The sequence below is a fragment of the Vanessa cardui genome, chromosome 16 (genome assembly GCF_905220365.1).
Source record: "Vanessa cardui chromosome 16, ilVanCard2.1, whole genome shotgun sequence".
Taxonomy (NCBI): Eukaryota; Metazoa; Arthropoda; class Insecta; order Lepidoptera; family Nymphalidae; genus Vanessa; species Vanessa cardui.
Genome location: NC_061138.1, coordinates 10,009,925 through 10,037,018, shown reverse-complemented (window position 1 = coordinate 10,037,018; position 27,094 = coordinate 10,009,925). Strand labels below are relative to the sequence as shown.

At 32.3% G+C, this 27,094-nt stretch overlaps 1 protein-coding gene across 3 annotated transcripts in view; it reads right to left on the bottom strand.

Annotated features, from left to right (window-relative positions):
- Positions 1–27,094, bottom strand: part of LOC124536019 (cyclin-dependent kinase 14) — a 73,813-nt gene that overhangs the window by 13,726 nt on the left and 32,993 nt on the right. For all 3 annotated transcript variants that reach the window (XM_047112399.1, XM_047112401.1, XM_047112400.1), the window contains exons 3-4: positions 11,579–11,737; positions 1,821–2,026 (exon numbers count right to left, since the gene is read on the bottom strand). In XM_047112399.1, coding sequence (XP_046968355.1) covers positions 1,821–2,026; positions 11,579–11,737 — 365 coding nt within the window. The remainder of the gene's footprint in view (positions 1–1,820; positions 2,027–11,578; positions 11,738–27,094) is intronic.

Genomic DNA, 27,094 nt, shown 5'->3' with positions numbered 1-27,094 from the left:
AGCGTAAGAATGTGGATACCGTAAGTAATGTCGCGGCAATTTATTATCGCTTAGAATATCTTCCGCGGCAGTTGTTTATAACGATTAGTCTATCTTGAAGTGCTCTCAGCTCCGCAGCTATTCTGCTGTATATTTTATATCTTATCTTCGCAATCATACGTGTGGAGTGCTAACGATACGTTTTTAGAATAGTTTTATTAGAATCAATTTCAATACAATTATTAGAGACCAGTAAAAGCTACTTTTAAAAAAGGAATGGTAGACTATACATATATAGGTATGTGTGAGTACGTGTATATAATATACATAATTCTACTCGTATAGGAAAAAAATATTATAAAATACTTCTTAATTATATTTATAATTGTGTGTTAGTATAACAAAGGTGTATCTTGAGGAAGTTTCTTGTATAAAAATACTTTTTAGGGTTCCTTAAAATATGTATTTAATGTAGCAAACATTTTAATCTTGTTTAATGTACTAAGCCTGTTTGGTCAACTAGCGTTTATAAATATAACGTAGTTTTCCAAAGAAATGTTTAGTGAGCGCTTGTTCGCGTTATCTCGAACTTCGTTTATTCCCGCTTACTTCGTTTCGCTTTCTTCGCCAGCGCCTGTCTAAATATTTGATTTAACTAATGTGATACGGTTTGTTACGGCAGACGGTATGCGGGCTCAGGCGTTGGGGAAGTTAGAAATAGATGTACGTTGTCGTTTTCTTAATAAATATTTATTTTCGTATTAATTAAGCTGTGGAGTAATTAATGATTACACGCCTGTAACTAAAAATATTTTCGTACCTTTCCCTGGGCTATTGCCATTCCCACTCTTGAATAGGATTAATACTAATTAATTATTTTGGGTCTATGCAACTATATATTTTTTTCATAATTAAGAATTCAACGTTCTAAAAAATTAAGAAGGATTTTAATATTAAATATTATAAACAATGAACTAAACATATCCAAAGTTCATTTCCCACGTGAACCAAGACTAAATAATTTGCCTTCAGTTAAAAATTACATATACGTAATAAAAAGACAAGATATTTGAAACATTAACACACAATGCATAATGGTTAAATTCGTTCTGTTTCACTTTCCGTTCCCCGAGTACGGTGCAATCAGATATTTCATTGTCTACATACTGTTCGAACGATTTTAATAAGACAGTTCTCACCTTATACGGATACTGCATAGTAAGGCGATGTCGCGGGTTATCTTTATATGCAAATATCACGCGAAGCCTTTAAGTGACCGACGCTTCGTTCTCCGACTGCATACGTGCTATTCTTATGTCAACAAATGAATATATCTCGTTTACATTGAACATTGCGAAACCGAGAATTTCTAATTTAAAAAAAAACGTGTGAGATAACTTTGTATATGACTTAATATCAGACACATCTGTATGATATGAAAATATCACATCCATCACTGTCGGTGCTTTCTTTTTGTATTCATCATCAATGCGAGTCACTGAGCGAACAGTGACTCCATTATTTTTCCCTCAAGGGACCTTTACGAGTGACCGCCCTGACTTGCTAAATGATGCACGAAGATCTCGACACGTAAAATGCTTCTACGACCGCAAAAACATTGGGATTATTAAGTAAATAATATTTAAATACCTACCTAATTAGGAATATATACAATGTATAATTAATACATATTTGCATTTAGACTAATTAAATAAAAAAACTTTACGTACTATGAGATACAATGTTTATCAACATATGGAAGTAACTATGAAAAAACAGATGAATTAATTAGGACTATAATAACATGAAGACGTACAAACCACTTAGTAATTTTAACTCACCCCAAAGGCACTAAACCGCTTGGTCCGACGATTAGAATGTTCGTGTGGGCCAAGGAAGGCCTCCGACTTTGGCCTGGGTGGTCGTTTCGGCCTCATCACTACCCTCGCGTCCTCCCTCGCACCTTCGTCTAGGAGTTTCGAGTCTGAAGATACCGACAGCTGCCTCCGAACGCGGTACTCGCCGTTGCCACCACCGCCACTCCACTCTATGACAATATATAATGCTGTTAATATCACAAATGGAAGAGGATTCCCAGAGGCGATGGGAGCACTTCGCTAAATTAAATTTTTAGTACTTCTTAACCTTCTCTTTGTTAAATCTGGTTTCTTCATACGAGGTGAAACTAATATTTATTTATATGATGGTGGATATTTATAGGATACTAATATGATGGAAACAAAAATTTATAAAATATGGATTTCACTAAACTCCGTCCGCCCCTAAAGGGGAAAATTGGTGTCGGTGGTTTGTGTAAAACGTGTACATTCGCAGATTAAGCTAGTGTTAATATATAACAAGGGAACATCCAATAAATAAAAATCAATGGAAAATTTAAAGTGTACTATATCTATAGACCTTTCTATAAAAAAAATCTATCCAAATAAATATAATGCAACTTACAAGCACTTTATTTTATTCGATTCTCTTTCTAATAGAAGAGAGAGGCGATTAAAGAAAAGGCATTTTTTTATGTCGTCAATATTACCGCTCTGAAGGGCTCTTCGAAGCGTTAGCGTCACAAAGGCGCTATCGGCGCGGTGTAAACACGACGCGAATAAATCATAGCAGGCAGCGAAATCGGTTGTATCATACAAATCGATTGTGAAGACAATCGATCACGTTGGATAAATGGGGATAAGTAAGGGCAATTTTTTTCGTGATTTACAGATAGCGATTTTCAATATTTAGCCTTAGATGTTTATGAGGAGTATTAATATTAATTTATTACATAATAAATTTAGGAGCTTGTAATGATGTATAATATACATTACAAACAACACAACAGTAGGAGAATCTTAGATAAAGAAATCTTATATCTATATTTTCAGAAATAAGGTAAGATTATGCCTCCGAAAATCTTCTTTTATAAATATATTATTTACCTAACTATTGAATATAGAAAGAAGATGCGGAACGTCCATAGTCTTTAAATAAATACTAACATCAATATGCATTAAATATGTCATGTATATGAAATAAATCTTCAATATGATATAGTTTTCAAAAAAATTTGAAAATACATTCAAATGTCGCATCATTATTAGAAGAGTATTACTTCAGAGATATCCCCGATACGTATATATAAACATAAATTCCCCAGTCATTGCAGGACACTGCGACTATAATGAAAATAGGTCAGAGCGAGGACTTTTACCTTTATTTTCTAAACAAGTGAGACTATATAGGGAACTAAAACATTATACATATAAATTAAATTAAAGTTGCATGAATAAAATTCACGAACACGCATGAACATCTATATAATAATGTAAGTAGGTCACAGGAACATACATAGTTGGGTGCGGTTGGCACCAAATTCAGGGAACGGTGTGGGATTACTAGTCCTCATACAAATGATATCATTTAACATTTTTACGTCATACTAGCATAAATATAAATAAAAAATTACATAAGGAATTGTATTGATTTTAATAAACTCCAGCGAAATAGTCTATTGATTACCTAAATGCGGAGTTTCGCATTTAGGTAATCAATAGACTTTAGGAATTTCGAAACTTATTACAGGTTATGTTCTGATTTCATTGTCAAATGCAAGTTTCATTGGCCAAAATTATAAAATCTTTCTTTAATTAAATTTCAATGTCAAATACTATTAGTTTAGTTAGAATTGGAGCTTGTCGATCATAATTTACATTCAATTTGTTGACGTTTTTCATTTTTTTTCTTATACGGCAAAAAACACACACAACCCAAACAGTGACTGGGACGAAAACCGACTTACGCTATTAATATATAAGTTTTATACTTTATTTATATAGAATTTAAAAATATTCCAATACATCAGAAACACGATATAGAATATACGTAATTCACGTTCATCTAACATTCACGCTCCGAAAAGGCTTTTACACAATAATGACACACTAAAAGGCTGTTTCTTTATCGGTACATAATAACAAATTTTGCCGATGCACGTGAGTATAAAATGGGTCTGGCACTTGACTGTAAAATTTTGATATTTAGAGAGTGGTTTACTTTTATGACATTTAAACTCGGCAATTAAGAATTTTTGGAATTCCAATGCTAAAAGTATTGAAATATTTTATAAGCTTCATTATTTTAATGAAATTGTTAAAGAATACAAACATATTTCCACCTTTGTGAAAGTATGCCTTGACATTTGTGAAAATACGTTTTTTATGCACAGATTTACAAAATGTCTCCGGCTGATGTTCGACTATTAAATAAATGACAGACACGACACTTTACCTAACTACCATAAATTATTATCATCAAAACATTAATAAGTTATTTTTTAAATAAAACATTCAACTCAATATATCTGCCTCACGATAACAAGTCGACTGCCTAACGGAGTCTCACAAGATGTACCGATCGGATTTAATTATGCTTTACAGTTACACACCACCGTAATAGCGTCTTTATGGACTGAATTGAAAATAAAAATATACACGGAAGAGTTTATACAATTTTTATGAATGAGAGATATATTAAGCTAAAAATATCAAAGAGTGTATTTCCTGAAATAAAATGTTTACTTGGTGTGTCTTGGGTCCATTCATCAAATTGACTATACAACCGCCAAAAAACCATACTTAGTATTGTTGTGTTCCGGTTTGAAGGATGAGTGAGCCAGTGTATTATAGGCACAAGGGATATGACATCTTAACTCCCTAGTTTAGTGGCTACGTGAGGAATAGTTAACAATTTTACAGTTCATACACTATGGTCATCTAACAATACTTAAAAAGTTAAGGTGAAACTCTTATCTGCACCCGACACTACAGTGTCGGGTGCATATGCATTTATTGAATTAATATACGAACTTGAAAGTTAATCGTCGTCGCGCCCAATAAATTAGTAAATTAGTTCCAAAGGCAAGAGCTTACATATATTATTTCCTGACATTTGGTTATCGCGGCTTCATTTTACGGCCTCTATGGTCTTTTGACGTTCGTTATGCGGCACGTGACGTACACGCGGGATTCGTTGGTATCGTAATTCATAGAAGAGAATAAAAATGTTTATTGGGCCCTAAAGCGACAGTCAATTTCAGCCGGCCGTTCGTTTTCGGTGACATTTCCGTAATTAAAATGGACATTTGGACATTTGCCATTTGTCATTTCAGGTACGAAGGGAAGGTAAAATATGATTCAAGCGATTAATAAAAAATAAAGATATTTTTTATGCAAAAATTTTACGATATGATATTTCTTACAAATTACATTGACCACCAGAGTTTAATACAAAATATGGATTTCAAATATAATATTTGTCATTTATGTGCTTGCCGGCCATAACGATCGATTTATAGGTTCTCCGCTATTCAGAGTTCTTAGTAATTCCTTACTAAAAAAACTTTATTCAATTCAGAACTCTTGAAACCGAATCGACCTAAGTTTTTCTCCAAAGGAGTGCTTTGCTGAGAACACCGCACGGGATTAAAATAAACGATTTAGTAAAAAAAGTTAATTACTATCTATTAATAATTACTATACATAAATATGTTTTTTAATTTGTAGTTAACTTAAAATTGTTTAGGTTAATTTCGATATGATGTATTCCCTCCGGGTGATTGAAGTGCGCAAAGTGGGAACGACAGAGGCGGGATTACTATGATTGATTACAACATTTATGTATTACAAAATATTTTAATATAATAATGTCAACACACCATTAAAAGCGAATTTCGATCCGATAACTAGTATTAGTATCATACGAAATGTTAATCGATTACACATCGACCCCAATCATTTTATGCATACAAGATGTAGACACGTTCAACATTTAATCAAAATGTATATTCAGTAGAAGTTTCGCACATAGTTATGTGCGGAGTAACATGATTAATACCCTGAATTTCATGCATTACGTTATTCAATTAAAGGCCCAATTAAATACAAGTAGATGGGTACCCGAGTATCAGACGACGCTTCCCGAAACCGCTCGAGGGTAAATTTGACTATTGCATTATCTTTGTTGATTTAGAAGGAACTAATTACTACGTTAATTATATTGTTCGAGTAACTTTATATTAGTATACACGAAATTGTCTCGTATTACTTTGATTTAATTTTGTCATTTAATTAAAAAACATATATATCATGTTGTTTCAAATGGAATTTCATATCTCTCACTCATAACAATATGTTTTCTCGTAAATTTATTAATTAAAAACAATAAATACAGTGAAATGTAATTACCGAGTATTATGCCGGTTCTTCTCCGAATAATTTATATCGAAAAACTGGTTAGTACGTTTACGTTTAACCGAATTTAAAATTACTCAGAAATGATTTACCTCTTTCAAACAAACCTACTTGAATGAAACGTATTATAATTTTAAATTAAATAATTTTATAAATGTGCCTTGCGGCATAACAAGCGTGTAACTTAATATTTATATGTTTCATATAGTTTGACCGTATATGGTCGTAGTGTTTTAGTTACAGACTAAAACACTACTTACACTACCCTTCTAACCTGACGTAACGTGGCTATCTATCGAACGTTCGACCATACAAGCACTGCAACTATATTAATATATAACAAAAAAAATTGTAGCCTAAGTTACTCCCCATTATATCAGTTATCTGCCAGTGAAAATCCCGTCAAAAGCGGTCCAGTCGTTCCAGAGATAAGCCGGAACAGGCACACAGACAAATAGACAAAAATTGCAAAAAATATGATATTTTAGTATACGTACCGTGTATAAGTTTATATGCATTAAGTAAAAAAGGCTATTTTAATATTACAAACAGACACTCCGATTTTATTATATGTGTAGATAGATGAAGATATCTGCTCCAGCTGTTAAAACATTTATTGTTACATATACGAAATATTAATAAGAATTATGAAGGCCCAGGGGCTGTGACGTGTAAATCTGTGTCCGAAACACAAACACTTCCCTCTATATTACTTGTTTATTCATGTTTTAGAGATTCCCTTCTGTGAAACGAATATTGTTTGCCGAGTGTTTTGTTTGCCGCTGAAACAATAGCGACCAATTTTTTATTTTATTTATTCATATGATAAACAAATGCCAAACGGACGAGAGAATATTTTACTTAAAATGAATAAAAAAATACATTTGTCATTTACGTATAAAAAACAAAAATTCTCGTAAATTTCAAATACTTACAAGTTTTTAATTAATTTTAGCCGTTAATGTGTTTGGGTCATTCTAGCGACTGAATTTAAAGCCGGATCGACCCATCAGATCAAGCTTAAATTTTGTACGATGTATCAAATAAATACTCGTAAACAGATTTATTACGTTAAGTTTTTTTTTAATGTTTTTTTTTTAAATATAATTTGTAAATTTAAAAAAAACTCGTATTAAAGTCATAGAAGATGGTGTGAAATTTCTAACTCATTAGTTTAATTATATCACAATTATGATTATATAATTTACATAAGTAAAATGTTATTTGTGGTAGACAACGAATGAAAAGAACTATCGGTCTAGGAAACTGACTGGCTGACTCTCTTTTTAATCTAATTTCGAATGTTTTTATTGGAATAAAAAAATATCTGGTTTTTTTGTTAAAATACTCGGAAGTAAGATCGTGGATCTGATCACATACTTTTCGACTATAATTTTTTCTACGAATATTTTATCTCTGTCCACAGTGGTCGAAGTTCGGCCATTCTTATGCATATAGTACACTAATAAAATAATATAACTTTGGACATATAACATCATGGATTTTTGTCATTTGGTTACAAACTAAGTTTGAAGTAACCTCCAAAAGCCTCATTAGAAGGAAACCTATTTACCTAATTGTGTAACATTTAAAAGCTATTACTTTTACATAACTATTATATATTAAAATTGTTAACATTTATTCTTAGATTAGTTACTTTTTTAATTAAAAACATAAGATTTTAAAGGCATACAATTTTCGGAAGCAAAGAATTAAAAACCGAACAGACTTAAAAAACACTCCTTTCCGTACTTCGTTTCATAAATATTTATGTAGGCGGTTTATTTACTCGTGTCAACCTCGCGCAAGCGATGTCAGAATGTCAGTGTGGGTACCGGCGTATGTTTGGAAGCATTTATTTAAAGAGATAAAAAACCACATGCGCGATGATTCAGAATGAATATATTTTTAAGATCGCGTATCTTGTTTAAAGTTCAATTTAAGAATTTTTTATTATTATTAGTTATAATTAACGTTGATGGAACCTGATCTGATAAATGAGCTGAGATGGCTTAGTGGTTAGAAGCCGTGCACCTTAACCGATGATTTAGGGTTCAAATCCAGGCAAGCACCTCTACATATATGTGCTTAATTTGTGTTTATATATAATTCATCTCGTGCTCGGCGAAGAAGGAAAACATCGTGGGGAAACCTGCCTGAACGTGTGTATTCCACCAACCCCCATTGGGATAGCGTTGTGGAATATATTCCAAAACCTCTCCTTAATGGGAGAGGAGGACTTAGTCCAGCAGTGGGAAATTTACTATTATTATTTAGGCTCTCACTGAACCGGATCAATCTATGGATTGTGAGACGCTATGAAATATGGTAATAGATATACATCGCCGCTGTCATTTGTGATCCATGGCGCCACTAACATGGAACTAGGATGATCCACTTAGGTAGTACGTGAAACATAATTAAACTGCTTCATTCAACCGTAACATTGTAATACAAAGTAATGCTGTAAAGCGGTAGAATAGTGCGGTGGTAACCGCTCTAATGAGTCTCCACAAAGGCCTACAGCGGGAAAGAAGTTAAGATCATTAAGTAGTATATTTTTATAGTATGAAAATTGTTAACAATTTTGTTTAAATTCTATACGAAAATTCAAACAAGCACCTAATTAAGTTTTCATTTAATTCAATTCAAATTCTTAAAACTTTAAAAAACTGCTCCTCTCAATTTTAATGGGTAACTTTCGACACTAAAATACCACAAAATTTAATTGTGATGCTGCCTGGTTATAAAAATAACCACAGCAAAGTACATTAAACTAAAAAAGTAAAAACATATAATACAACAGAGGCCCGGACAGCTTGTCAGTGGAGATGCAAACGAGAAGTGTCTTGGGATACCCGGTTGGAAAGAGGTTTCTTTCGCTTTATATTATGTCTTAAATAACAGACACGATAAAATCAATTAACAACATTTGAGAGTAAATAAATGACAAAGTTGTTATTAAATATCTCATTTGAAATAAAAGCAAAAATAATAAAAAATAAAATCGTATACAATAGAAAGAGGCAGAGAGACAAGAGAGAAAGAGAGATAGATCGGATGGACTTTTCCTTATCTTCCAAAACGATACTGTAATATATCAAAAATAGACCTATTTTAAAAGTTATATTTCATGAATATGCTTACGAACAATTGAATTAAATGTAATTCAATATTTTCAGAGATTATAGAATTGCAGTTCAAGCGCGATCGATACACGACAAACGCCTAGTGATTTGTGTTCTCAGATGCATTCGTGCGTTGTATCACGTAAATTGTCATCAACAATGTAAATCGCCCAACCGTCTGTTTATCCGAACGTACACGGTTGAACGGTTGACTCGTTTACCGTGCGTATTGTAGATTCGTATACACATAAGTGTTTGTAATCAAAGATATCCTCATCAATATACAGTGCGATTTCATAATTTAATTCTCAATTTGAAATGAAGGCGCTGAATAGGGATGCCCGGCGGTTGTACAACATCGACCATTGATAGATTGAAAGAATTTATAATTGAAGAAAACCAATACATATTTAACACATAACTAGTTTCCTCTATAAAATTGAATTGTTATAGTACTATTATCTAACAGTTTTGTCAGGGGGAAAATCAATGATATTTTTATTTACATACCAATCGCAGCCCCACTTAATACCATATGCAATAAACATAAACCACAATAAACCAAATACAGGTATTTGGTTTATTGTGGTTTATGTTTATTACTTAGACTGCATCAGGATGCAGTCTACGCCACCCAAAACCCACTATATAAATACACAAAAAACTACATCGAAATCGATCCAACGAAGTACATTTATGTACAGAATACACACCATGCAACAAGAGACTAATGGATTCATGATCATTGCCATCAACATGCCATCATGATAAACGAGTCGATATCACCTAAAATCCCATCAAACCTCATCAAACATCAAAACTATTTAAATTTAGAATCTTTATCTAGTTTTTAATGAAGTATAAATATAAAAATGTCTAATTGGCAGGATATTAAAATTATTAAAAATTATGTATCCGATGTTCACTTCGCTGTGGAGCTTCAAAGAAATTATTTTGTAACATGATAACCAGAAATGGATGACGTCATCATTGATAGCTATTCACCGCGCCGCTGTAATGGGTTCGGCTATAGCTGTCTAATTAGCGGAGTAAGAGCTTGAAGCGCTGCATAACGATCCCATTAACGCATAACGAATCCGGTGCTTCTTTGCTAAAAAAATATCGACTTCAAAAATTGAGAAAAGTTGAATAAGTTTTTAATTACAAAAAAAAGAAGTAGACACTTTTTAATTATATTTTTTTAATCAAAAAAGTGCTTGAATGTTTCAAATATAAAATTAACAATGACCAAAATCAAAGGCCAACACAATTGTTGGCACCAATTGGGTGCAATAAGAACAAAACAACAATCATCAAATTCCATACGAAATAGAATTAGAAGTCATTTAAAAATACTGGAAATCGTAAACATGTTAATGATATGAATCGTCTGTATAAGGATAAATCATTTAACAAGATAATAAAGGAATTACAAGGAGTAATAAATGTCAAGAGACTGGATTTAGATAAGAATAATTCATCTACTGCATCGTTTAACTAAATACAGATACGAGTACTTGTGTCTCTAAACTAGCGAAATATATTTCCTGACACTAATAATAGTAAATCCCCTAGGTAGCTCTCAGCAAGCTGTACTTAATGACACAACCGGCTCGAATGCCTATGGGAATCTCCGACCTTCGCAAATGTGCAGAAGCAGAATGTTCGAATTGAAACACGATGCTGGATATTGTGATACGAGTCTACAATGGATCATTGCTAGCTACTTATCAATGTTATGCGGTCTGTGTGCAAGTACAAAGGTCGGCGTGTTGAATATCACACGTGTTGCGGTGGATAGTTCGACTGTTTGAGGCTTGGGATGAAGTACATTGTTCCGGCATTACGACCCTAATAATAGCATTATCGTCGAATAAACTAAGAATACCTAAATAATTCAAAGTACGATTCGTACATACGATAGGTGAAATAATAATCAATGTGTAACCTGCTTTTTTTTTCAGTGCAATAAGCAAGTAAAAAACTAATAAAGCTTTTTAATTCGATTTTCTATCTATAACATTTTATTAATGAGAATCCTCATACACATTAGAATATTCCTTACAGTTCTAGTAGAAGTACTGTTATAAAAATAATATCTTATCTTAAGCTACACTTATGTGCCTAAGAATTACACAATCGTGTTGTTATCAGCAACTTTCGGTAAACTTCTGTTTCAACTTCCCATATGAGGTTGAGCTTCAAGTGTACACTCACCATAATGGGAATCCTTATCATTAGGTATGTTGCCGTTGGGCTCTAGTCGATCGAGGCACTCTTCCGAGTATCCGTTGTAGGGTAATTTGCCGCGCGCACCGCCGCCACCGTTTTGTCGACCCCGACACTCCCCTTCAACTTCTGACTCGTCTTTTGTTGCTGTAACAAATAAAGGACGTATTATTTATCACATTTTCCTGTTACATGTTAATTAATTTGAAACAAATGAAACCCCATTGACCTCAATATATTTCCGCACACATGTGTGACGTCATTATTAAATGTAAAATAAAATTAAATGATAATAATATATTATTTACAAAAATCTTTACGACGCAACTGCCATTTTGTGAGATATTTCATATAGGTTAAGTTTGTAGCTTGGATATACATATTACGAATAGATTACTATTAGTTTATATACAATAGTAAGGTCAGAGCCATTTATATCATCTGTAATGTAAAGTTTAAATGGAATGTTCATTTTATTACTTACATTAGCTATAATTAATTATTATAGCCTTCTCTCCTCTAAAGGAAAGAAGGCCTTAGCCCACAAGTAGAACATTTACGGGCTAAGCTTAATTACTTACTTTTTTACTCGTATTCGCATGGGTATAATAAAAAATAATCCACACGATACTGTTAAAAAAGTAAGTCATAGGGTAATACATAAATATTAAAAAGAATAATAATAAATATACAGTGATAAAAAATTAGTGTTTTATTGATCTTAATTGCATGACTAGTTTTTTGTATTTAATCAACATTTAATCAACTATCTGGTATAATATGATTCGAATATACATATATGTATGTTTTCATGCAAATAGCAAATTGGAATTTTTAATTGTTTTAAATTTTTAATAAATATATTATTTTCTTTTGATACAGAACGATAAATTTGTAAAATAAATTCAACTAAAGCTGTCGCATTCATCCCAATTTGTCTTGTTTACATGACAAAAATGCATGTAACTTTTCGGTATATTACACTCTAGTATTTTATTATTGCAATATATATTGGGGTTTTATCAGCATTAATCATGTTAGTAAAGCACTAGTAGCCATCATCAGCCTTTCATCCTCTACTACTATGATACGAATTTTTTGTTTCAAAATAGAAAAAAGGAAGCATGAACTGAAAACGACATTGTTTAATACAAATGCAATAATAAAGTGTGTATAATACATCTCACAGTATTAGAGATAGAGCGCAATATTTTCGAAGTATAAAAGGCCGTTCTATTTCGTAAAGGGATGAAAATAAGTAGCTATAAAAGCCAGATATTTTGCGGCAACAAACCTTTGTCGCAGGACAACAGGACGCGTTGATATGGATTAATTCTTGTGTAAACTAACACCCACACTACTTAGCTTTATTAAATCTATTCTATATATCATTCCGTGAAATATATACTGTACTAGCTGACACCCGCGGATATATTAATATATTTTCAAATTAACTTAAAATATTACATTGATGTCAGACCTCTTTGTTTACAAAATATTTTTCAAGTTAAAAAGTAGCCTGTGTCTTTCTCAGACTCTAGACTATTTGTGTAGTAAATCGGTTCAGTAGTTTTGGGGTGAGAGCGAGACAGACAGACTTTCGCATTTATAATTAGTATGAATTGGCTTTCAGTGGGTTAAATAAAACGCTACGTGTTTTTTATAATATCGAAAAAAAAATTAACAGGTGTTTATAATGCCCTGAGCAGTTTAGATCTCTTATTAGTTTCAACTTGTAACTCTCTAACTTAAATGGACTGTAGCGTCAACTATTAGCAAGCTCGATAGCTGAAGACGTATTATGTATGTATTTATTCATAATTTATTATAATAAGTTATCACGGACGAATAAATTATTCGAAACAGTGTTACGAAACCTTAACAAAACTCATTATATTCCGTATCTAACCGAGATTAATCATAATAATAGTTACACTATCTTAAATATTTAAATGAGGAATATTAAAATATGCTCTACGAAGAAATTCAGGTATATAAACTGGTTTAAATATGATGTAAAACTTCAAGCAAAAGCTGGCCTGACTCAAATGTAACTTACTCACAATTCCGGCAAAGGGATGCAAGTGCGGTGTAAACTCGAGTGAATTCAGCCTGTCTACGAAATTCAAAACACAATCCGAGACAAATTGCTCAGCTTATCTTTTGTCACCGACGCCCGTCTCGTCTGCCGCCACCGAGTAACCGATTTTCTGGAGCACAACGGATATTAAGGAGACGGCAACTGACGCTCCCGGCTGTAATAGAAACCCAGCTCTTGCGAGAATCTTCGCTATTCACCTGATATAGTTCTCACTTCGAAACGCGTTAATTAAGCGATACGAGAGCGCGACGAGTAATCCGCCGTCCCAGCGGAGAGGCAGATATCAGATAACTCTATTAAAATATCACAGTGTTCACACGGGCGATAATTCTTGCAAACAGTTCGTGCCTCGTGCAAATATGATCAAAAAAACAAAGGCTCTTGGATATTTTCCGGATAGGATTAAGGGATTAGAGTCGAGTCGTGTTGGAGCACGTGCGGAGAGCGGATGCGATAAGACCGTCTTATAGTATGGGTAAACAATGGACGTGCATGTATGCGTGCCAATAATACCGGTTCCATTCCGTCGAGATGCAATTAGATAGATTGCATTGTTTCTTATATTCAAGCGATTCCCAATTCCGGTATCGATTTTATCGCTGTAACTCATCTATCTCGACTTCCTCGTGTCACATTTGACAAACGCGAGCTATTTGTCAGGGAATATTGAGTTTTCGCGAGGGATATTATTATGAGGTTTACCCATTTTATCGAATCAAAATATCATACATACGTAGCGCTTTGTTATTAATACATTATCATATTAAAATAGGTTATGCGTTTCACATGCCTCATTTTATATCTTCATGTGTGTGAAAATAACATAACTTTGCAAATTGTGAACATACTGTAAGCATATTTTTAGCCATTTCAATCTCTTTGTTGTCAATACATAATGCAGTCAAGTAATGAACTTGTTATTTTCGTTTAGAGATAAGTTCTTTGTCTCGAAGTTAAAATTAACATATCGTGAACTTGATTCGCCGAGGCATTGTCATTGTCAATGAATTTGACACGGTAATTTAGTTATAATTGCCGCTGGTTAAGATTAAATACCGCTTGCATTCTATTGTGGCCATACTAATAATTTCATGATTACTAACATTCTAAAAAGTAAAAATATTATGAATGCAACAGTTACACTATCGAGTTCAATAAAGCTACTTAGTAACTTGTAATAGGGTATTAGCTTTATATTCGGAGTTGTGGTAGTTAGAATAACATGTTTTCTCTGAAAATGTTTTAACACGAAATATAATATTAATATATTTTTGATTCTTAGTACTCTTAAAGGACACATTCTCGACAAAAGGTTTCAAATACTTGAGTCATAGTACGGAGAGCGTTGTGGCTACGTGACTCATAAACTCGGCAACTATTCGACCTAAGGTCAAGACATAACATGAATGTTTTATTGTAGAACGAAACTTGCGCAGTGTATGTGCAGTATAACAATTTATGAGCACAAAGGGTTGTTTATAAACCAATTATGTTAGCTATATCATTGCTCCAGTGACATCGCTAACGTGATTTATTATTATTTGGTTTAATATTAATAAATTTAATTTATATTCTACACAAGGGTACTTTTAGTATAAGGCTATAGTTTTAAATTGTCGAGTTAATACTAAATTTCACTATAAAATTAATACGTTAATTTAAGACAAACATATTAACTTACTTTTAAATGCTTTACTCGCACGTGACATTAGCGAAATAAACTGTGCAATATTGGCACAAATAAAAACTGCATTAAAGAATCTTTTTCCTTCGATAAAAATAGATAGTATAAAATTTAAACGCTGTTTTTTTACTTATTAATTATATAGACCCTATGATCTTTCTTTCCACGTTTATCTTTCTTATCTATTAAGTAGCTGGTAAGTGATGTAATAATACTTACTAATGTTATAAATGCGAAAGTAACTCTGTCTGTTACCTCTTCACGCTTAAACCGAATCGATTTAGATGAAATTTGATATTTTGAGTCACGAGAGAGAAATCCGATTATTTTTTTTATTTCAACCCTCGAGGAACAAAACAGATTTGAAGGTTTGTTTGTTATAAAGTTTTAACAAGTATAAAATTACTGTATTGTAACACATATACTTAAAATAATAGTTGTTATTTGCAATAATCTATTTTCTAATTTGTAATTATCACATAGTTCACTAATCTGCTCTTGATTTCTTTAGACGTAGTGTTCATTTAATTCATAACAGTATGGAACTACAATAAATATCAAAGAAACATTTCATCGTACATAAAAGTATCGGGTTGCGGAAATGAATCGCATGACCAACGACCTTGCGACGGCAGTGGTTTCATTAGTAGATATCAAAATACAATTGTATGCGATATCCATTACCTGTGCAATAATATCGTAATACTATATCGGATGTATTTTACGATTTCATACATTTACATTAATATGTATTTATTATTTTCAATTAATAAATATTAATGTAATAACTACATCATAAATCCGATGCGTAGTATTACAAAAGATAAACATTATTACATATATATATAAAGAAATAAAACGATTCAAGACACTTTAAAAAGTTTAAAAAATTGCATCAGACTCAGAAAGACACTTAACTTAAACCTTTATCTCAAAATCATACTTAAAATTATAATTTCATAATCCCTTAAAAAGTTTTATGATATTTAAAGTATAAATCCAATATAATTTAATGTGTGGATATTTACATTGGCTGACTCACCCGTCCAACCGGAAAAAAGCAGTACCAATTGTTCACAAAACCAAGTAAAAAATATTATCATATGTTAATTAAAGAATAAATCTATATCTACGATAAATCTACATGGGTAAATACGATGAATGTCAGACGCTTGTATTTTTTTAAACAAAATGTATCCATTCATTAATTCATCAATTGATGTTATTCAGTATAATAACGAGATTTAACACGGCTATAAAATCAGTGATTCATCAGATATGTAATGACATACGTCATTATATACCTTGGCTTGAGAATAATTTTACATATATATGCTACTTCAAACGAAATATTGTATCTATAATATTTGAATAATATAATCGATAAGTAATTTATGTATATCTACCATTATTAAAAATGAAAATAAATATAATATAAGCACTATATTTGAATTAATTTATCTCTTCGAACCCTTATTATTTAAAAAAAAAAAAAAAAAAATATTTAGTCATAATAACTTGGAATAATGAATATTCGTCACCGTCACTGTAAAATCTTTAAAAAAAATACATTCATTAGACATTACAAAACAATAATTATTTAAATATTTACATTAAACGAGTTCGATATTCAAAAATTATATCAATAACATTAGATTTTCAACAGAAATATCGTGTTCTATCAAAGACTTGAACATGCTTATGCAACTGTACCGTAATGGATCGGTAAGATTGCACTTCGACTTCGCAAGAAGTGTTCCACCCTTTTTCTCAACTCCTTACGTGGGCGTAATTTTTACGACTATTATACGCAATGCAGCGAAACTTCGAAACGATTCAAACTTTGGTAGTATACCTTTAGTGAGAAACAAGAAAGTAGTACGTAACACGATCAGGGTATTTGTTTTTGAGATAACTTTCACATACATAGTCATATATTCTAAAAGTCTATAGTAGTTTAAAGAAATGCGAAATCTCTGCGATTACTATGCGTACATTTTAATCGGAAGTCGCAGGCTCAAATCCGATTTGTTTTCATGTGCTTATTCGATAAATAGAGTCGAGATGGTCCAGTGGTTAGAACGTGTGCATTTTAACTGATGATTGCGGGTTCAAACCCAGGCAAGCACCGCTGATTCATGTGCTTAATTTGTCTTTATAATTCATCTCATACTCGGCGGTAAAGGAAAACATCGTGAGGAAACCTGCATGTGACAAATTTCATAGAAATTCTGCCACATGTGTATTCCACCAACCCGCATTGGAACAGCGTGGTGGAATATGTTCCAAACTTTAGCCCAGCAAATTTACAGGCTGTTGTTGTTTTGCTTAATTCGTGGTTAAGTTCAATCTCGTGTCCAGCAGTAAAGAAAACTATAGCGCAATTCGTGCATGATAGATAACACTCCAAGCTTACTACTGCTTAGGAAGAGGTCATTGCCTAGACGTAAGTTTACGGTTTTTTTTTTTCTTTCAATTTCTAATAATAATACCAAACCGAGTATCTACATATCCCGTATACCTACATATATAGTGCAATAATCGTACTAAATAAACCAACACGAAAAAGACTCTCTGTGTGAACCAATAATAATAACATTAACAAACATATTACATAAAAAGTTTCTAAAAAAAACTTTATCGGTAACAAACACAGCTTATTAGTGGAGCTAAAATTATTTCATATATTTACATATTCGCTTACGTTTCACAAGCAAAGTGAAGTGCAAACAGTATATATTTACAAACGAGAATGTTAGCCTGAATATGCAGTGGATGAACCGAGTGGTATCACGCTATACACATATATCATTTTAAACGCTTAATTATTAATTTTACTCGTACCAATAATTCTGAACTAAATATAGCGCGCTAGATTCTCGATATAAACGATGTGAACGTGGTACGTAGATTCTATTTGCATTCGCTATCATCCGATATATGTGTATATTAAAGCTTTCTAGTGCAGGTGTTTACAATACAATATGGGTTAGAACCCAGTATGTACTAGTTAAGATTCATAGGAATCAAGACTAGACAAGAATCGAGCAGGTACTATCATTATTCTTCGTCATGTAAACTTTAATATACTATGATTTGCTTATTTATGGAATCTTAATTTGTTATTAACAATACGTTCGATTTAATTGAATACAGAAACATCAATTAATACACCTGGACTAACACATTATTAAAAACCTTCCTATAAGTATAAATATCTTTATTATTATATGCTGAACGATTACATAAAGTTACGTAAACAAGAAACGGTTAAACGCCGTCATCATAAAAAGCTCGCCGCATCATTGCCATTTGATACGTTATCACTATGACACGCTAAAAATACCGTAAAACCTTAACGCCTGAAACTGTTTACGCAAATCAATAATGTAACTTAAAAAAAGTACAGTCACGCGGCGAAGTTTCAATCGTTAAGTTTGAGAAGAAAAAAAAAATACGAAAGAGAAATGGTTCCGCAACTCATTAGCGTTAAGTTAAAGAAAAAGTGCAAAGCGCGGAAACATAAATGAATGAATGATGAAGGTATAAAAGAGAGGGGAAGTTCTACGCAGTTTGTATTATACTTACATAGGTATGATACTTTTCCTCTAGCGGGGTTAGAGAGGCATGAAGCAATTGCACTTTATACATACAGTGCTTCTGGTATTCATGAATGTGAAAAATAGTGAGTGTGAAAATAGTAACAAAAATATGTATATTCTAAAAATAAAGTCAAAGACAAGACATTTCATTTTATTTGAAATTATTTGTAAGATAACTAAAACTTAGATTAAATTTTCGATCTCGTTGTATGAATCATGGTGTACTGCAATCGTGACAAACATACAAAATTAATTCTATAATTGTTCTCCATGCACGTGCCATCGAGTATTAGTGCCATTTTATAAATAATTCAACTCGATCGAGGAAAAACGCACTTTATAAACAAATTTGAGAGCAGAAGAGGAATTAAATGAAAGCCATCTGTATATTCTGAAACGAATATTTACAACTTCCGTTCCGTACCAGCACACATAATACTAACAGGGATGTCGAACTTGTAAGTACTTTTGTAGATTTAAAACTCCACGAGATGTTTTATTGAGGCACTATAACTACCGATATCGAGTTCAAAGGGACGACTAAAAGTTGTTTGCCGACATCAAAGTTGGGAAGGGTCCATTCTGGATAGTTTGCGGTCAGCAATGTCGTCGACGATACCGACTTGTGGACAATTGATGTTAGATTCCGATAGCTATATTGATTTTGAAGATAAGCTTTATATTACGTAGGGTATAAGGCCTCTAGATCTAAGAAACATAATTTTTCTTTATACAAGTAGGTTCATAAGGACTTTTAAATCATGTTATAACATAAAATAAAATATATCTTCTAGCATAACCTTTATACAAGAAGCCTAAAATATAACTAATTCAAACTTTATTTTTGAACAGATATTTTTATTCGTTTATTTTATGAAATCCATTACCGGCTAAATTTGGATATAAAATTATAACGCAAAGCGTCAAGAATATTTTTTTGGGTTATTTTAAATTTGCCGCATCACGATTGTGGCGAAGGGCAGACATTTTTTGCGTTACTTTCTACAATTTATACGCACCGAGATTTATAATAAATATCACGTTTTCTGAAATCTTTAAAGATTTAATTTGTCGATCCATCAAACTCATTGCCTTTACTATCCTATACATTTGCATTGAAACAGAGACCGTAATTCGGCAAAATTCGCTCTGGAACCTGTTAAGTATAGACATTTGCGAATATAAAGTTCGTTCGTGCAACACCCTGGCAGCATTTCGCAGGGCATAGTTACTCGTTCTGCGGGAAGTTTAACCTTTTCGTCGGGATTTCGGTTGCGACCCGTCCCGAGAAGTAGGTCGATTAAATCCCTTTATTTATTCTCAGTTTGGTAATCATACACAAACGATTTAAGTACATGTGGAGATCGTTAACTGGAATTGGTTTAGTGTAGATAAAATGTCTGTGTTAAGGGTATTTTATATTTTGGCAAATAAATCGGAAACATAAATAAACCTTTAATCATTGATGTTACGAGTATAATCAATAGACTTACATAGCTAACGTTACTCACGAAATATAATGACCTTATTAAAAATATTTTTAGACAAAGATTCTTATATATCTATTTATATGTTTTCGACGTTTATAACATTGTTTCACAAAATCATTACTCCGTAGCAACATAATACACACAGGGCTCTCAAAAAGGTAGACCAAGTAATATCGATTCTTACAAAGGTCAAGTTAGGTTGCTGATAGCGAACAGGTAGAATATGGTGCTTGAGTTTAACCTTTGTATCGTTAAACTATTACGTTAACGCTCTACTGGTTTGGAAACTGAGATATAAATATTATAATTAATTATAAAATAATATCAAAATGAATCGTAATATTTATACATATTCAGAGAAATCTGTAGCACGTTGTTCAAAGGCTCTTATAGTTGAAACAATTGCTAAAAGCTTGAATTATTATGGATTATAAACAAAGCAGTTTTCTCTCAAACAATTAGTTGTAAACATATCAGATGCAATTAGTATTGTTTTGTTAAATGATCAATGAAATAAGCACCAGTAATGACAAATTCAAGGAGCAGTGTTAAGAAACTTTCCCAGGAGGCTGTAGGAGTCAGGGCCAGTCATTAACCCGTTAACAATCCAGGTCACACCAGCCGGCGCAGACTTAAACAAACCGACTGACGATACGTCAGGAGCAGACGCGTGACTCATTGTAAACTGTGTTAACACACAATACGTCATCGCCATGTTTAACTGAACCTTAAGTGGTTTAAAGAACTTTGGCCTTATTGTGTAACTGTTGACAACTCTCCACTCTCGTAACAGCGTATGAATGTTTTGATTCTTCAATATGATCCATTAAACCGCCGACAAGGTTTATTATTATGTCGTAATGTTCCGAAATGTGAGTACTTCATTCAAGACGTTAAAAGGCTTTCCCATACAAGTAACAACATTAAAACTTCAAGAAACTATATCAATATTATAAATGTGAAAGTAACTTTGTCTGTCTGTCGCTCTTTCGCGACCAAACTGCTAAACCGAATTTGATGAAATTTGATATGAAGCAAACTTCAACTCTAAGGAAGGACATAGGTTACTATTTTTTCCTGACACATGACAACCAATACCTTAAAACGTGAAACCGCGGGCGAATAGTAGTACTATATGTATGAATTAAAAGTTGCAAAACCATATCTACACTTATAAATAAGACCTTATTATGTAATGCCTAACTGAAAAACTTAAGTTATATACAAAAAACTTATATAATTCAGCGTATTTCTGAAAAGATTTCAGCAGACTATTAACTTGATAAGCGTGATATTCGTGTTCTTGTTTTTTTTTTTTTTATAATTTAGTAGAGGTTTTATTTTGTTACGTCACCATATTAAAAATAGCTAAACGTAACTGGATCAGAAGATCTTAACATGAAGTCAATCTTTAAATACATGGTATTTGATAATTTGCCAAACGCAAAGGATGTAAAATATCATACAAAACAGGTTCGTTGAACCGGTGGTTTTATCAGTCTTTCGAGAACAGAACTAGTATTAATAGAATAGGATAAATAATTCATTACGAAATGTCAATAAATAAATCGAATACTTATAATTCAAGTGCGAAGTGTAAGTTATGACGGCAATAAGCGCTGATAATAATCGTAATAGCCTGCAGCGATCATGCACATGCCAGGACTGTTATTATCATTGCAAATTATTTAGTTCTTTATTGGTTGTTTGTGAATTTGTAACAAAGAAATATGCACAAGCCGGTTTCCGCGCATAAACTTCGTAAAAGAAATATATTTACGGTAAATTATGTAACAAATCTATACGGATATTGCCGTAGTGACATATTCATGACGATCTATAATTTTATTTATGCATTTACTACTTCAACTTACTAAGAAATTCAACTAGTAAATGCGTAATATTTCTGTATAATTCATTAATAAGCACAAACCTAAATGAATGCATTACAAACAACATCAACAAGGAAATAAAGAGACTGCGCTGTAATATTATGACACACACACACAAGCGTAAAATGATTTGATCAACAAAACAGTGCAAGTGCACCGAACTCGGGGCGTAATAACAAAGCTTGCATAACGTACGTTAAGTAACAAATAATTGAAGCTACGAAGGCAAACACGATGGAATCTATTAAAACAACATCAGGAGCACATTCGTATGTACCTATCGCTAAGGACATCGTTTTAAACCAGCAAACGAGCGAGTTAAATCATCAAGAATTTGTTTAATTGTAAAAAAGCTGCTGCCTTTGTTTGTGTTAGTTCAACAATGGGGAGTCTACAAAAGGCCTTCCAGATTTCATGGCTGCGTTGGAGGGAAACAATGCAATGTTCCTGCCGGTCGAGTGACTCGACACACCCGCGTTAGGGCGTTTATTAAATAAAAAAAACTTTCAACTTACGTCGAAATGTTTTAGACGATATTATTCCATGTTGTGATACAACATAAAGATGTAAGTCAATAAATTAGTAACACGATATAATGCTTTGTGGATGCGTTTAGAGATTAGTATCGAGTTTAAACGGTGATGGGTATCAAAACTAGCAGGGAATTTATTCGTGAATACACGGAAGTCTGCTATCAATCAACAGCTAGATAATGGAGATGTTGAACCCCTGTGACGCGTGCCGGAAGACACCGATTCTGCTATCGTGTCAGGGTTTTTGGAGTTGCAACATATTCGTTCATAAATAAATTTGGGTTGGATATTATTAACTTCATCAATTTCGCCATCGCGTTTTCGCTTTCGGAAAATTAAAATAAATTCTATTTATATCAGATGCATTTTCAACGCGACACGTTTTGCCTGATCCCAAAAACGTATATCATATTATTCGATCAACTTGTTACAGCGACCTGTAACATCAAAAATTTACAAATATTTTGTAAATTTATTAGTTCGTCTCTACATAAGGACACGAAGGTACTGTTGACAAACAATTGGTACAGCATTGTGCCTTTTTATATATATGTATTTACTATAAATCATACCGAAACTTGAATAATGGAATGCAATATAATTTAATTTATTCATGATTTTTGGACTGTTCTTTAACTGAGAAGCAAACACACGCAGTAAAGATACACATACGTAGATGGAAATATTGGAAGTTACAAACCAACTGTCACTGTCCATACTACACCATAAAATGTTAATAGCATTGACGAGATGGTTCCTCATATGGTCTTTGTGAGTCACAGTTGTAATTAGCTGATTCATACCTTGAAGGTTACACCTACATCGTGAGATAACAATCAATTAAACGTTGGTTCTTCCGGTGAAACAACAATTATCAAATATCAATTATGATTTATGCCTCGTGCCTCTTATCTCGTATCTAGTTCCTACGACTAACAATCACGAGGTCTTAGGTTCAAATCTCAGACCGGGTCAGTGAAAATTAACGAGTATATCTATGAATTCTCAGTAGCAGCACGGAGTTGTGAATTGAACCATGTCACGGACAACAGTTGAACAGGAAGCCTTTATTATACATTAGATTATATGACATAAAAATGTACTAACACATAAGAAAATTCATATGAGAATACAAAAGGATAAGAATAAACTAAACTGAGTAAACCATAGGTAACCATAGAAGCAATACAAATTATTAATAGTACACTTACAATAAAAAATCTTTTTATATATTCACAAGCGTACAATACTGGAACTAAATATTTTAAAGAATTAGTATATACGACATCACATTAGACACACAGCAGAAAGCGAGTTTGTTTTGTGTATTAATAAAATGTTAGGTGTATATACTACGTAATGATTTTTGTTAAAACGATCGTCCCCTAACACTACTTTTACTTCTATTTATATATAATAATTGGGCCATATTGTGCAAAAATGTTCCAACCTTCAAACACAAGTAAAAATTATTATGATTTAAAATAAAATCGAAAATAATGCTTAAAGTGACATCTGTATTTTAGTTCGACGATCCACTAATTAGCCTTTTAGAAACCAACCGTATGTTTTAATATATTGTTAAGCTTAAACAAAGATATGAATTCATTATGTATTGTGATATTATGCTAAGATGACCGTGATGTGAATATGTCGTGTTATTATTTCAATAACAATTGTGATTCACAGTTCTGCTTTGATGCCATTTATGCCACGGCGTATCATATTAAAAACATTTTAGCATATAATGCAGCTGGAACCAACAATTTTATATACCATAGAAAATATGACATGAAATATATTTTAATTAAAAATATTTCATGTTCAAGTAGTCGAAGACAAAACGGGGCTTCAATGAATTTTAAATGTGTACACGTGCAAGCACGATGCTCTACTCAAAATGTTAACAAGAGGAACCCCTATAGCTAACAATTAGTGTGTTTTTCTATTAAACTCGACAAAAAAAACCAGAACGACAAAAGCAAGAGCGACATAATAGAAACTTGCACTAAACAACGATCTTTATTACACAGCGTAAGTATTAATTGTTTCACTGAAAACAATGTCAGTCGAATCTTTTCAACGGGTCGGCTCTCAAGCGATCTGTAAACAAACCGCGTAACAACATATAAACGGCGTAAACGATTGATGTAATCGCGTTCGTAGTAAACAACTATTGTATTCGATATCATAACGTGAAACCGTTCCAACGCACGATAGTAAAGCGCGTTATCTGTTTTACGTAACGTATACGTGACGCTGTCAATTACATATACGACTGACCAAAGTCAATGAAGAGAAATGTTTTCGTTTACAGATTCATGCAAAATGCTTGTTCATTTATTTGTTTTTTTTTTCTTTTTATTATATGAAATATGTATTTAGGTATTGCAATATATCTTTGTTTTTTTTTAAAGAAATGATAATCACTAAAACTTACCTAAGAATACATCGCATTTATCAATCTTTAGAGCTTCATATCTCTTATATTCGTATAAGACAAATTATCAGCTTCATTCAGAAAAAAATTCAATTTACCGATTTAATTACGAAAGCAACTTCATAAAATTAGAAATCAACATTTTATTACTTCGAATAAAATATGTTGATTTATCTGTTCTAGAAACAACAAGAATAATTCCCAACAAAACTAAATTATTATGACATGATACATATACAAATTGGAGACTCTTTTAATTGCTTAACTTCTTTATTTATATGATTATTGCTAAGTAGTATTATAATACACTACATAACTTACTAAATAACATTAATCTTAAAATCAATTCAAGGCATTGTAATGTGTAAATCAAAACATTGTGGTAAACCACACGTAGAGAGCGGGTACTGAACTCTACGCATAAATGATTTATAAACAACTGCTCGGAGAAGGTCATTGTGTTGTTGGTCCAAATAAACAGATTAACTTTATATTAGTACAAAAAACCTCCCGTGGATTATCTTACAAACATACGTATTTGATGTTTATATTAATTTCGTTAATTATAAATTAGGTCATTGTCTTTTACTGATTTTAATAATACCAATGAATATCAGATTCTGGTCGTGTAGAGTGTCGCCATACATATTAAACTATGGATTTAGTCTGTTTTATTTAGATTAAACTCGACATCCTCTATCAGATAATCAGACTGTAGTATAGAGAATAAAAATATATGTATACTACTAATGTTGTTGTAAGCCAAATAGATGCTACCTACTTATCACATATTCCACCGGCAAACTACAATACTTTGTGTCGTTGTGTATAGGGACACATCTTAGTTTCCAAGGTTGATTTCGCATTGGCACTCAATAAATATTATTTACCAAAAGCAACCAGCAACAAAGTATGGGGAGTCTTACAAAAAAAACCAAATGTTTACTATATATTTAATTTAAGAAAACAGCTGGTGAGTTGCTGATTCATAATGGTAAAATATATACCTCAAAATAGAAGATAATTACATAAAAATACATTAATTTAATGTAAAAATTAATCTCATTATAAGATAACGACTCAAAACGCTTAAAGCAGCCTGCTCGAATGAACAATATTTTAGCTTGAACTATCTGTAAAATCTGTAATATTTGATTTGTCAAAAACAATTATATTTTTAAGGCTATTATAAACATATTGTTTACAATGATAGCTTGTATAAATCCAAATGATAAACAAAAATATCTACTGTACAGATCATGCCTACGTAGAATGATGACAAAAAAATGCATCATATCCCAGTCATCCGATTCAGTTGAAACTCTGTTGATGTTTGACGTCGTTGACACTTGTGTAAATGTTTCTGGCATAACACCATTAATCTATCTACAATATATGACGCTAGATATATATCATATCAAGCATGACAAGCATCAACTAGAAATAATAATAAAAATAATAAATACGCCTTGCTCGGATTATCGAATAATATAGTATTTGGATTTCTTTATTGTACTGCTAGCGACCCGCCCCGACTTCGCACGGGTGCAATACTGCTACTAAACAAACATACTATAGAATTTGTTTATTTACGTCATCACATTAGAAATTTCTAAAGTTACCGTTGTTTCTTTAGTATGTTTTCCATGTTATATACAAAAAACTTTCTCTGGAATTACTCTAGCTATTAAAAATCGCATCAAAATCCGTTGAGTAATTTTAAAGATCTAAGCATACATAGGAACAGACAGCGGTAAGCGAC